The following is a 13993-nucleotide window of genomic DNA, read 5'->3' on the forward strand; positions in this document are numbered from 1 at the left end:
AAGTCCGTACTGATATGTGTGCCTGACTTGTGGTAGAGTCTTCCAAGCTCAGTCTTGGTCTGATCTGCCACAGTAATGTTATTTTGGTCCTTTTTGATTATGAATTATGAATATTCTCCAAGACTGACTTGGGCTCTTGTTTCTCACTTGGTGACCTTATAACCGACCATGTGTCTAATTTATTGGTCTGTGCAGATGAATTCCAAATCTATATATTCAACCTAGTTTCTCTTCTGAGTTCTAGCAGCATGTCTCTAACTGCCTATTAAATATTTCACACTAATTGAGTTGGTCAGAGAATATTGCTAATATAAGTGATAGCATTCAATATAGATACTGTTTCTTGCCAATAATAATTTAATCTGTTTACATTTTAATGAGCTAGACAGAATTTTTTTATCTTTACTAAGTCATGTATGTTAATATATTCCCATTATGTTTACCTATTTTCAGTTTGTTTAAGAAATTAAGATATATTTTTATTGCCTATAATTTAACAGTAATATTTTGTATGTAAGGGCCTAATAAATTCTAGCTGTGATGTCTAAAATCTAAGAGTGGTTGCCTTAAATTAGAAGCTGTAGCAAGAGTTTAACCTTTTAAGTATTTATTAAAGCACATTAGAAGGTAGTGAAGAGAGAGAGAGAGAGAGAGATTGAGAACCGATTCCCTTATAGCATTGGGACATCCTAGTTTAGATCTACTCGGTATAGCCAGAGAGAAGAACCTTCCTTTCCTAGCAGCCCTCTTGAAGTCCCCCACCATGGCAAAGTCCGAAAATGAAAAGACTTCGCTCTAAGTGGCTTCTCTTAGAAGCCTCCTGTGAAAACAGAAACAGGGATGTCACACACACACAGCTCCAAGCTAATTTGGTGGTAACACAGATTGACAGGACCCATGGGCAGCAGATATCACTTCCGGACGCCAGTCACATCATTTCTTTTCAGCCAGAGCTCACAATGTCCCTCCCAGCAGGGGGTGTCATTCAATTCTCACATGTACTTTGCAAAGTACTTTTGAGTACATTTATAATTTTAAGCTCTTTAGCATAGACCCTGCCAAATATGAATTTGTCTGGCATTGTTATTCACATTTTATTTATTTTTATTTTTATTTTTTATTTTTATTTTTTTGCAGGGCAATGAGGTTAAGTGACTTGCCCAGGGTCACACAGCTAGTAAGTGTCAAGTGTCTGAGGCGGATTTGAACTCAGGTACTCCTGAATCCAGGGCCGGTGCTTTACCACTGCGCCATCTAGCTGCCCCGTTATTCACATTTTATTGATGTGGAACTAGCTTTGGGAGGATCATGTGCCCCGGATAGTGGGAAGTCAAGACTAAGAGTAGACTCCAGACTCCTCTGAGATTTACATTTGGTTCTTAGATATATTCAGAAGATATTATACATACACATATATGTCTGTAAACATATATTTACCTTTATAGTACAGAATTCCGAACTTCAAGGAAGATAAATGAGATGAGAAAGCATTTCGTCTTCTCAGTACAACTGGAAAGAAGATGCAGAAGATTTGAATTGGATTTTGAGGAGAGAGACAACATAATTCAAAACTGTAATCAAGAATATGATGTTCTTTTGAAGGAAAAAAATAGACTAGAGATTGCTCTAAAGGTATAGTGTTCTTATTAAGAAATTTGGTTTGGTTACTTTTGTCTTGGAAGTCCAGTTTCAATGTATTTTGTTGTAAACCAAGAAAATCTGACAGCCTCAAACTTCCTTAGGAAAGGTAAATAACAAGTAGGGGGGTACACGAAGGATTCTCATTACTTGTGCTCATTTTGTGTATATGTGTATATATAATTTTCTCTCCTTTATTTTTATTTTTTGCATTTTCTCCAGTCTCTTTTTTAATCCTCATCACAGAACTTTTGCTGTGAAAATGTTTTAGATGTTTGTAGACCAAATGACAGAATAATCTGTCTGCATGAAATGCAACAGATGACAAAAAATACAGCAATTTGTCATTCAAGCAGTGATGTATTTTGCGATTATATGTGAATTGAATGCATATTTTTTTTGAGCATACCATGATGGCAGTAGAATATTTTGCATATCTAGTTCAGATTTTTAAATGTTATCTGTGATACGTTATATAAACATTTAATGAATACTTAGTGTAATTATTTTATGGTATATTTATTTTTTCATTTGTGGCCCTTAAAAGGATTATATAGAGGATATCATGTAGATGTTGAAGGTGATTTTGGGATGTCTGTTATTGGTTAACTATGTATAGTTCAATTGAATTCAACCTTTGAGTGCCTTCTGACCTTCAAACCAGTGCCCTTTTTTACTGTTAATCTGTTTTACTTGGAATTAATTTTACTTAGAATATTCAACAATTCTTACAAGCCAAGGTCAGGGCAACCCATGCCCAATTATGCTTTATCCTTTGACTTCCCCCCAATCAGACCTCATATTATGCTAAGGTTAGACATTGCCTCAGCTCTAACTATTCCACTTTCAAATCTCTCAGTTTTTAGATTTTGGTAGCTGCTGCTTCTGTCAGGTTTGCTGCTGTAGCAGTTTCTTTCTCTGTTTGCCTGTGTCTTTTAAAAAGTGTTGGTAGTTAAAACTAATAGTTACCATCAAATTTCATGGCAGCTTTTAATAAACCTGTTAAATGTCAGAATTTAGGGTGCTATCTAGTCATGCATTTGGGTTCACTTTGGACAATGAAATGAAAAACATAGATTGAGTGACTAAGTAGGTTGGGGAAGATAGCAGGGCACATGGGCAGAAATAACACTTGTCATAATATTGCTTAGTTTTGTTTTAGCTGGGAATTAAGCTCAAGGATCTTTATTTGTCATGTAAAGAACAGAACTAATAAAAATAAATGTGGGAGATAAAGATTGAGGTAGAAAATATGTAAAAGTTATTCTATAGTGCAAGTATATACTATTTTGATTATTGCCTTCTCTCCATTAATAATCACTAGTGTGATGGGGGCATAGACGAGGCTAGAGAAGCTTATATCAACGTATCAAGTCAAAATATGGTAAGTTACAAGAATATACTAAAGATGCTGTATAGCCAGCATCAGTTGGATAATGCTTTCTACTTTCTTTTGTTTTCAAAAAAGTCCAAAATGATTCTGGAGAGTGAATTTAATTTTTAGTTTCCCTATTCTCTCTTTTTTTTTTTTTTGTGAGGCAGTGAGGGTTAAGTGACTTGTCCAGGGTCACACAGCTACTAAGTGTCAAGTGTCTGAATCCGAATTTGAACTCAGGTCCTCCTGAATCCAGGGCCGGTGCTTTATCCACTGCGCCACCCAGCTGCCCCCTAGTTTCCCTATTCTCATTTGATCTTATTATTCTTATTACTCATGATACTTAGTCTTCATTACCCAGAGTCATACTTTTTTTTTTTTAATTTTAGCAGGGCAATGGGGGTTAAGTGACTTGCCCAGGGTCACACAGCTAGTAAGTGTCTGAGGACGGATTTGAACTCAGGTACTCCTGAATCCAGGGCCAGTGCTTTATCCACTGCGCCACCTAGCTGCCCCCTCAGAGTCATACTTTTTAACGATCAAGGTGGTTTTTAACGATCAAGGTGCTGCACACTTATAGCAGCAGGTCATATACTAGGATGCTAATATTTTCCTTGGACTCTCCTTCTCCCTCTTCTGACTTATGGTAAAACTGCATAGCTTCCCACTCGGGTCCAGGGGTTTGATGTAACACAAGCATGATATTTTTATAATTCAATAAATTAAGTTGTTTTGTAGTTATTTGTTAATCAAGGCATGCATACATATTTAACCTGAAGGTGGGGAGAGAGAACATTTTATTGAATAGATGAATAAAAACAAAATTTTATTCATATGAAGGAGACGCTGGATCAGCATCAGGAGCAGAAGAATGAGCTGGAATCTCATATGAGGGAGACAGCACTTGAGGAATTTAGATTACAAGCTGAAACAATGGGAAGCAGAAAGAAGAGAGTTACAATTTTAGTAACGTATTTAAAATAGATGCATATAGTTATCTTACTTAAATGTAGCCTTTCAGTCCCTGTGCTTTTAAAATGACAATTGATGCTAACAGTGATCAGTTCTGCCCAACTTATTTCAGTATTAATTTCTTTGTATAACTTCTACTGATGCAGATTTTGGCTCTCTCATGCCTTAGCAAAGAATCTTTATGAGTTGTAGCACCTGGTGGCTAGTAATGACCATCCCAGAACTTCTCCATGTTCTTCCTCAGATGGCAGCCCTGTTGCTGGGTCCATATCTGAAGCCTTTCCAGTTTGATCAACTTGCAGGAGCTTACTGATCTAGGTTAACATAGTGTTTGAAATATTTTTTTGGTTAAATAGCATTTTATTTTTTTCCAATTATATGTAAAAATAGTTTTTATTATTCATTTTAATGAGATTTTGAGTTCCAAATTTTTTCTCCTTCCCTCCCTCCTATCCCCCTACCCAGAAAGCAGGCAACTCTGATATAGATTATACACATGTAATCAGTTAAACAAAATTTCCACATTAGTCATGTTTTGAAAGAAAGAAACAGAACAAAAAGGGAAAAAACCATGAGAAAGAGAAAACAAACAAAAAATGAAAATAATTTGCTTCAGTTGCATAGTTCTTTCTCTGGAAATAGATAGCCTTTTCCATCATGAGTCTTTTGGAATTTTCTTAGGTCTAAGGAATTTTCTTATTTCTAAGAAGAGCTAAGTCTTTCATAGTTGATCATCACACAATGTTACTATTATTGTGTATAATGTTCTGGCTCTGCTCACTGCATTCAGCATTAGTTCATGTAAGTCTTTCTAGGATAGTGTTATGAAAACTAGTGTCAGTACCATGAGATGATGAGGCACTGTAGTTTCTGAGCTTGAAAAAAGTATTTCATTTGGAATTATATTCACAAAGTAGTAACTAATGAATAAAATTTTAGAACTGGCAGGGATTGCAGAGATCATCTAAGTTCAACCTCTATTTTACAGATGGGGAAATTGACAATATTATATTTACTTTTGTAAGATATAATGGGCTTTTTGTCAATGCCCCAAAACCCCCAACCAGAGGATTAATCTAGACTGATTGAATTAAGTGAGACTGACTGCGAGTGATTGACGTTTCTGATTAGCTTACTTAAAGTTAATGAAATTAAAACCACATCTGCCTGATTCCCAAGAGGAAGCATTCTCAGAGTCTGTGGACTACAACATCAACACAAGACTACCCTCAACGAATCAGCTTGAAGGACCGCCCTTCTGGGGAGGGAGACAGGACAGTAGAAGTGAGGCTGACTCCGTGGCTCTCTCTCTTTCTGGTCTGGGACTCGAGTTGGTGGCTGTAGAGGAATACAGTCTGAACTCTAGGCTTTGCTATTTTTCTGAGCTCCACGTGTTCTTTCTTTACTAACCCCTAATATAATTTAATAAATGCTTAATGCCTAACTCTTGATGAAGCTTCTAATTTATAAGTAAATCCTAGCTAGTTGCCTCCCCCCCTCCCCGTTCTCCCCCGCCCCCACAACACATGGAGGCAGAAAAGGCGCCACACACATAGATTTTTATTTTATTTTATTTTTTGCAGGGCCAATGAGGGTTAAGTGACTACGCCCAGGGTCACATAGTAGTAAGTGTCAAGTGTCTTAGGCCAGATTTGAACTCAGGCCTCCTGAATCAGGGCTGGTGCTTTATCCACTATGCGTCCTAGCTGTCCCCACGTTAGATTTTAAATATCACACATAGAGTGACAGAGCCAAGACCAGAACTGAGGTTTCTTGATTTCTGGTTCATTGTTCTTTTTATTACACAAACTGCCTCTGAAATGTTATGTAACTTGGTTTGGAAAAAGTATACAATCAGAATTCAAAGTGCCATTGTTGTTCCTATAGAACAAACTTAAAAATTAACCAATCTACTAATTTTTTTTTTGCTAGGGCCTTCTTCCGATGATTTTGTACAAAGCTTACAAATAGATTAAGGACTATAGTTTTCCCATTCTAGTTTCTTAGTAAATAATAGGTAGAATGATAGTTCTGATAATTCTCTTTTTAAATCTTAATAGTATTTTATTTTTTCCAGTTTCATGTAAAGATAGTTTTCACCATTCATTTTTTTTTTTTTTTTAGTGAGGCAATTGGGGGTTAAGTGACTTGCCCAGGGTCACACAGCTAGTAAGTGTTAAGTGCTCTGAGGCCGGATTTGAACTCAGGTACTCCTGACTCAGGGCCGGTGCTCTATCCACTGCGCCACCTAGCTGCCCCTCAACATTCATTTTATAAGATTTTTGAGTTCCAAATTTTCTCCCTCCCTTCCTCCCTCCCCTCTCCCAAGAGGGCAAAGTGATCTGATATAGGTTATATATGTAGAATCACATGATAATTCTTTTACTACATCTTTCAAACAGAACAATATGCACACATCATCAAAAAATTATGTTCCTGGGGGCAGCTAGAAAGCGCAGTGGATAGAGCACCGGCCCTGGATTCAGGAGTACCTGAGTTCAAATCCGGCCTCAGACACTTGACACTTACTAGCTGTGTGACCCGTGGGCAAGTCACTTTACCCCCATTGCCTGCAAAAAAAAAAAATTATGTTTCCTCATGTTAAAAATATTTCATAAGATTAATACTTAAAAGATATTGAGGGAAAACAGTGCTATATGTTTTTCTGGAGCTGGAAATCTGAATTTATTCCTATATTCGAACATTCAGAGTTCCAAAAGAAAATGTTATCTGTTCTTATCTTAGACTTTGTCTTAGACCATCATTGGCCTGTGGTGCTGTTCTTTCCAGCTATATCATCCTTCATTTATTGTCTGAATGTTAAAATTCTGTCTTCTCTACCACTCGGAATAAACCCAAACACTCAGAAATCTTTCATTCCCTTGCCAGAGACATATAACACTGTCCAGAAACTGACCTCAAATATGTTGATGATAAATATTTTCTAAGAACAATCTTCCATCCAATTCTTGTCAAGCCAAAAAAGGACAAATTTGAGGCTATATTACAGTTATTGACACATTTTATAAGTACCTAAGCTCTGACTGACACATTAACTTGTAGTGGCTCTCACTTACCTCCAGGATCAAATGCAAAACGCTCCATTTGTCATTCAAAGTCTTAATAATCTAGTCCTCTTAAAACCATTCCAATCTTGTACCTTGCTTCCTATCTCCTTCCTTTTGATCTAGTTACACTGGTCTCCTGGCTCTTCCATGACGAGATATTCCAGGCATTTTACTCTAGATGTCCCTCATGCTTGAAATGCTCTTCCTTTGTTCTGAGTACTATTTTCTCTGGTATCCTTTAAGTACCAACTAAAATCTCATCTTCTGCGGTATCCTTCCCAACGCCTCTTTCTAATGTCTTTCCCTTTGTTAATTATTTCCTTTTTGTTTTTGTTTTGTTTTTTTTTTTTTGCGGGGCAAAGGGGGTTAAGTGACTTGCCCAGGGTCCACACAGCTAGTAAGTGTCAAGTGTCTGAGGCCGGATTTGAACTCAGGTACTCCTGACTCCAGGGCCGGTGCTTTATCCACTATGCACCTAGCTGCCCTCCAATTATTTCTTTTTATATTGCAATATAATTTACTTTGTATATATTTTTGCATGTTGTTTCTCTTATTAGATTATAAACTCTTTGAGGATGTGGACCGTCTTTTGCCTCTTTTGTATCCCCAGCCCTTAATAGATATAAAGAATAGATGTAAAGAATTTGTTGTTACTGATAAAAATTAAGTGCAGGGATTTTCCTGCTAGTAGAGAAGTGGGAAAAGATAAACTTTCACTATGATGAATAAAGGAAACAGAAAATAAGGCATCATATTAGGCCCAAGAGATAGCATATTGTAAATATAATGACTAGGACTGGTGAATTGGTAGAAAAATCTAGAGGGTTAAGCGGAGGAAGAGTAAGTCAGACTAGAGGTGGTGGTAGCCAGCAATTTGTGGATTTGTAAGGTCAAGCTAGGGAAGAAAGAATGGGTTAGATCTTGGTAGACAAAGGGCAGATGAATGTAAGTATTCAGATGTCATCTGGGTTGAGACTCTAGATGCAAGGGAAATAGGAGCAGATTTACACATATGGCAAGGATCATACAGAAATGAATAGAGGCACACTTGACAGCAGTGATCAGGAACCTATGCCAAGGATGGGATAAAATTGAACCTAAGCAAAGTGTTTGAGCAGCATTGTACTTGCAGTAATACTACCCTTGTTCTTCCTACTATGCAGACAACTAGGTCATGCAGTATATAGAGCTCTTGAAAGGGCTTAAGGTCAGGAAGACCTGAGACGTTTACTAGCTGTATAACCCTGGGCAAGTCAGTAACCTCTTCCTACCTCAGTTTTCTCAGCTGTAAAATGAGGAATGTAAATAGTAATTACATCATAGGGTCGTTTGAGGATCAAATGAGATATATGTAAAGTGCTCAGCACTTCATGTGCCTGGCTCTTAGATGCTTGGTAAATTCTTATTTGTTTCTTTACTTTATTTCCTAGTTTTCCTATTTCTTATAAAGGTCTCACCATCCTTTCAGTCATTCAAGTTCACAACTTTTGAGTCATCTTGGATTCTTCATCCTTCCTTATTCCTTACATTGAATTATTTTCCAAGTCTTGATCCACTTATATAACATCTTCCACATTTGTCCCCTTTACCACTCATAAATATGCTAACCTAGTTCAGGCTGCCTGCTTCTCATCAGGACTATTGCAATAGTCTCCCTTCCATCTCTCCCTTCTTCACTTTATTTATTCTCCATGATTGCCAAAGCGATATCCCTAAAATACATGTCTGAGCATGTTGTACACCATATTGCCTATAGGTAGAGGAATAAAAACTCCCCTGATTGCCATTAACAGTTTTGCTCCAGCCAATAATAGGACTTTCCAGGCATATTATACCTCAGCAAGTGCTATTTAGTAAGCCAAACTCACCTACTTGCTATTCCCTTACACATGATGTTCTTTTTCTCCACCTCCATGTCTCTGTAAAGGCTCTTTTAGAGGCTTTCCTAGAGCTCACTCCCTCCTTGCTTTTCCCTCTTAGAATTTATTACTCTCTTTAAAGCTCTGTTCAGGTCCTTCCTACATGTAGGAAGACTGTTATTCTTCAGCTACTTGTGCCTCTCCCTCTTCAAACTTATCTTTTATTTACTTTGAATACATTTTTGTATTTACTTATGTGTGGTTGTGTGTGTATATATATATATATTCCTTCAGATGAATATAAGTATGTTGGGGGCAAGGCCATTTAGTTTCTTATTTGGATCTCGGGCCTAGTACAGTGCCTGCAGGTGTGTAGTAAGATGTTTAAATGTTTGTTGGTTCAGCTCTTCCTTCTCTCTCACTACTCACAACTAATCGTATTCTCTTGGTCATGATATTTCTTGAACTAGTGCTCTCCTTTCCATTTTCACTTCTGCCACCCTACGTTTTGGACCTCAGTAGTTTCCATTTAAGTACTTTCCATTATTATAAGTCACTTCCTAATTAATATTATCATTTTCCAGTTTCTTTCCCATGAAATTCGTTCCACACACTGCGCTACACTAATTATAAGATCATACATATGATCGTATATTTGGAGTCTGGAAGTGTCCTTTTTCTAATTTACTCTTTTCAAAACTCTTCTCGTTCTACACTTGATGAATACTAAACTCCCTAACTTGGCATTGAAGGGTTGCTAATTGAAATAATGCCTATCCTTTATCTATCATCTGAAATGCCACTTGTTCCATGAAGTCTTGCCTAAGTGTTCCATCTAGAAATGGACTAAACATTTTGCTTATATTCTTTTATGTACTTATACTTCTTTGTGTTTTTTCTTTCATTCCCCATTATACTGTCACTGTCTAATTCAGGCTCTCATTACTTTTTCTTTTTCTTTTTGTGGAGCAATGAGGGTTAAGTGACTTGCCCAGGGTCATACATACAACTAGTGTCCAGTGTCTGAGGCTGGATTTGAACTCAGGTCCTCCTGAATCCAGGGCCGGTGCTCTATCCACTGTACCACCTAGCTGCCCCCCCATTACTTTTTTTTCCCCCCAAGGTGAGGCAGTTGGGTTAAGTGACTTGCCCAGGGTCACACAGCTAGTAAGTGTTAAGTGTCTGAGGCAGATTTGAACTCAGGTACTCCTGACTCCAGGGCCGGTGCTCTAGCCACTGCGCCACCTACCCCTCCCCGATGACTTTTTTACCAACATTTAGGTCCTGAACAGTTTAATTAGTTTGTTTAATCATAATATTATTGTTTAGACCAATGGTTTACAAATTATAGAATTTGGAAATCTGGGGGCCTGCAAATCCACATATTGCACGTAAAGCATTGCTCTTTTGTTGTGTATTTCTCACTTGTATTATAACTAACATATATATGTGTGTGGAGGGTCTACAAAGTTGTTTGATAATAAAAAATAAATCACTTGGGTTTTTTGGGCCCTTGAAACATTCTACCTTGTATTGTATTTGTCTTATCCCATCCTTATTAGATTATCTGCTTCTTGGTGGCATTGATCACCTTTGTGTCTCCAGCACCAAGCCTTTGCTTTGCTCATAATAAAAATGTAAATAATTGTTGAATATTTGAACTTGTTCTGCACTTGAATTTTGAACAAATTCTTTGGATTTGTATTTATCTTATCTTGTTTTTCAAGCTTGAAAGCACCGTGAGGGAAGGAATCACATCTTTCTTACCTTTGTAGCTCCAATGATAGAGGAAAACATAGTAGGCAAATGATAATTACTGAGTTGATAGAGCTGAACTTCAGCTTAAATTATCATAAAAACATATGGTCTGATATAGAACATTGTTCTAAGTATTTAGGGAAATGCAGAGAGGTTAAGACATGGTCCATGCTTTTATAGAGTCACAATTTTAGAGTATTTGATTCTTTTTTTTTTTTTGAAAGCAAAATTAAAATTTATTTATTAGTCATATGAGTAATTCATGCCAAATAATTAAACAGCAAGATACCTTCTGTAGTTACTCCTCAAGACTGGGGTTTCGGTGCGCTCTTCAAATTTGAATGTTTGGAATGTATTCATGGTCTGCTTTACCTACATCTGCTTAAGCTTGAACAGTTTCCTGTCCAAATCTTGTTGATATCCTGGACCTAGTATCAACAGGTCCCTCCAGCTACCTGTCTCTTGGATTTATATTCTCTAATCTTGTCTACAAAGAGTTTTTGAACAGGATCAAGTTGCTTGTTAAATGCAACAGCTGTAATACAATGTTGCTTCGAAAATGTACAGAAGTTGTGACTGAACAAGAGATAAAAACCTGGAAAGCCTTTTAAGAGCCATGTGATTCTGGTCCCACCGTTCAGTTCCAGTCACCGTTTCCAGGAGTATTTGATTCTTAATCAAATGGATTTGTGATCTAATAGATCTGGTTTTCCTTCTGATTATATAGTTTGCAGTTCTTTCATGCTGTCTATCCTGTGTGACACTTGTTCATGTTCTTCCATAACTATGCCTCTGTTTGAAGACCTTCAACGGGGACACCCATTACCTCTCAAGACAGTCCACTTTGGATGGTTGTATAATGTCAAGAATTTTACTTAAAATCACCCTAAGTTGGCTCTTTATATCTTCAGCAAACTCATTCTGGTTCTGTTCTCTTAATCTAAAGTGAAATGAGCATGACCACACTTCTTCACGATAGTTTAAAATACTTAAAGAAGACATTATGTGCTCCTGAGTCTTGTCCTGGTTAATTATCCCTAGTTCTTTCAGCTGATCCACATATGCAGTGTACTCTTTTGATTGATCTTCCCTACATACTTTCCAGCTTACCCATGTCACTATATATTGTGATGCCTGAAAATGAGAGCTCCACATGTGTTCTTGTGGGCACATCCTTAGTCCTGGAAACTATGCTTCTTCTTTTTCTTTTTGGCAGGGCATGGAGGTTAAGTGACTTGCCCAGGGTTACACAGCTAGTAAGTGTCAAGTGTCTGAGGCCGGATTTGAATTCAGGTACTCTGCATCCAGGGCTGGTGCTTTATCCACTTGCACCACCGACTGCCCCGCTCTTAATTTAGTACAAGATTTTCTTTTCTTTTTGTTTTCTGTTTCACACTGTTAATTTATAATGAGCTGCAGTTGACTAAAAAGATAAATTACGTCCTGCTCTCCACTTGTGATATGATTTTTTGAACCCAAGTATAAGATTTTTCATTATTCCTATTAAATTTCATTTTATTAATTTAATCCTATCAATAGAATTGCCAAAATCTTTTTCGATCCGGCCACTGTCATCTAAAGGTTTTTGGTATCAATGTATTACATCATAAGTGACATTTGAGAACTCCCCAACTAGCACTATGTAAGGTTCAAGAGAAGGTTGTTATTGATTAGAGAATCAGGTGAAGTTCATGTGAAAAACTGTATTGAATATACTTTGTAATGAGAGATAAGAATGTCAGTAGATAGAAAGAAGGAAAGCATAAGTAACAGCATGAGCATAATCCTAGAAGGCAAAATACAGGTTATGTTTGAGACTAGAGAATAGTCCAGTTTGGCTGAAGCAGCATTTGTAAATTTGTGAGAGAATCAAACAAGGAAAAAAATGAAAAAGAAAACATTTATTTAGCTTTCCTACATGAACTTTAAAGGATAGTTGAAATATAGCAAGGGGCCCCACTGGTACAAAAATATTATAGCAGCTCTCTTTGTGGTGGCAAAGAATTGGTGAGAGGATGCCCATCAATTGGGAAATGGCTGAACAATCAGTGGTGTATGAATGTAATGTAATATTATTGTGTGCTATAAGAAATGATGAACAGGCAGATTTCAGAGAAACCTAGAAAGTCTTAAGTGGTTTGATGCTGGTGTGAATTGAGCAGAACCAGGAGAACATGGTACATAGCAACATTGTGCCATGATCAATTGTGATAGACTTAGCTCTTCTCGAGGAAATACAATGATGCAAGGCAATTCTAAAGGACTCATGATGGAAAAAGCTATCCACATCCAGAAAAAAGAACTGTGAAATCTGAATGCAGACTGAACCATACTAGTTTCTACTTTTTTTTTCTTTTTTTGAGTTTTCCCCCTTTTGTTCTGTCTTGTTTTCTTTTTTCTTTTCTTTCTTTTTTTGCGGGGCAGTGGGGGTAAGTGACTTGCCCAGGGTCACACAGCTAGTAAGTGTCAAGTGTCTGAGGGCTGGATTTGAACTCAGGTACTCCTGAATTCAGGCTGGTGCTTTATTCACTGCACTACCTAGCTTCACCACCCCCCCCCCCGTCTTTTGTTCTGAATCTCTTTACAACATGACTAATGTGGAAATAAATTTAATGGGATTGTACATATATAACCTATATCAGATTGCTTTTCTGCGGATGGAGCGGGGAGGGAAGGAAGGGAGTAAGAAAAATGTTGGAACTCAAAGTCTTATAAAAACAAATGTTGGGCGGCTAGGTGGTGCAGTGGATATAGCACCGGCCCTGAATTCCAGGAGTACCTGAGTTGCAAAATCGGCCTCAGACACTTGACACTTACTAGCGGTGACCTTCCTGGGCAATCACTTAACCCCCATTGCCCTGTAAAAAAAAAACCACAACAAAAAAAACCCCAAATGTTGAAAACTATCTTTATATGTAACTGGAAAAAATAAAATACTATTAAGATTGAAAAAAAGAAGTATAGTAAAGGGAATTGGCATGAGAAAAGGATACAGAAAGTAAGAATCTTAGAGACTTTTTTTTAATATGGTAGGAAACTAGTAGTGCCCCATCTTCTAGAAAAGTAACATAGTAAAAGTGACATTAACAATGATAAAGGGACATGACCAGAGATGTGAGAAGTGAAGTTGCAGTAGTCTAAACAGAAAATGGTAAGGCTTCAGTCCTTTTGCTATATTGCTTTTCTTATATTTTTGTACTTGAGTAGATCATTTCATGTATAACTGATAAGCGTGAGTTTCTAAGAAATAATGTTCATATTAGCAGATAGAAATGAATCAATCATAACCTATTAGTTTCTGTGAGACAGGGCAAAGATTTGTG

General features: G+C 37.2%; 1 protein-coding gene across 2 annotated transcripts in view; it reads left to right on the plus strand.

Annotated features, from left to right (window-relative positions):
- Positions 1-1453: 1453 nt before the first annotated feature.
- The window catches only part of CCDC171 (coiled-coil domain containing 171), a 437148-nt gene continuing 424608 nt past the window's right edge, over positions 1454-13993 (plus strand). For both annotated transcript variants that reach the window (XM_043977119.1, XM_043977120.1), the window contains exon 1: positions 1454-1632. In XM_043977119.1, coding sequence (XP_043833054.1) covers positions 1480-1632 — 153 coding nt within the window. In that variant the 5' untranslated portion in view covers positions 1454-1479. The remainder of the gene's footprint in view (positions 1633-13993) is intronic.

The sequence above is a fragment of the Dromiciops gliroides genome, chromosome 1 (assembly GCF_019393635.1).
Source record: "Dromiciops gliroides isolate mDroGli1 chromosome 1, mDroGli1.pri, whole genome shotgun sequence".
Lineage (NCBI taxonomy): Eukaryota > Metazoa > Chordata > Mammalia > Microbiotheria > Microbiotheriidae > Dromiciops > Dromiciops gliroides.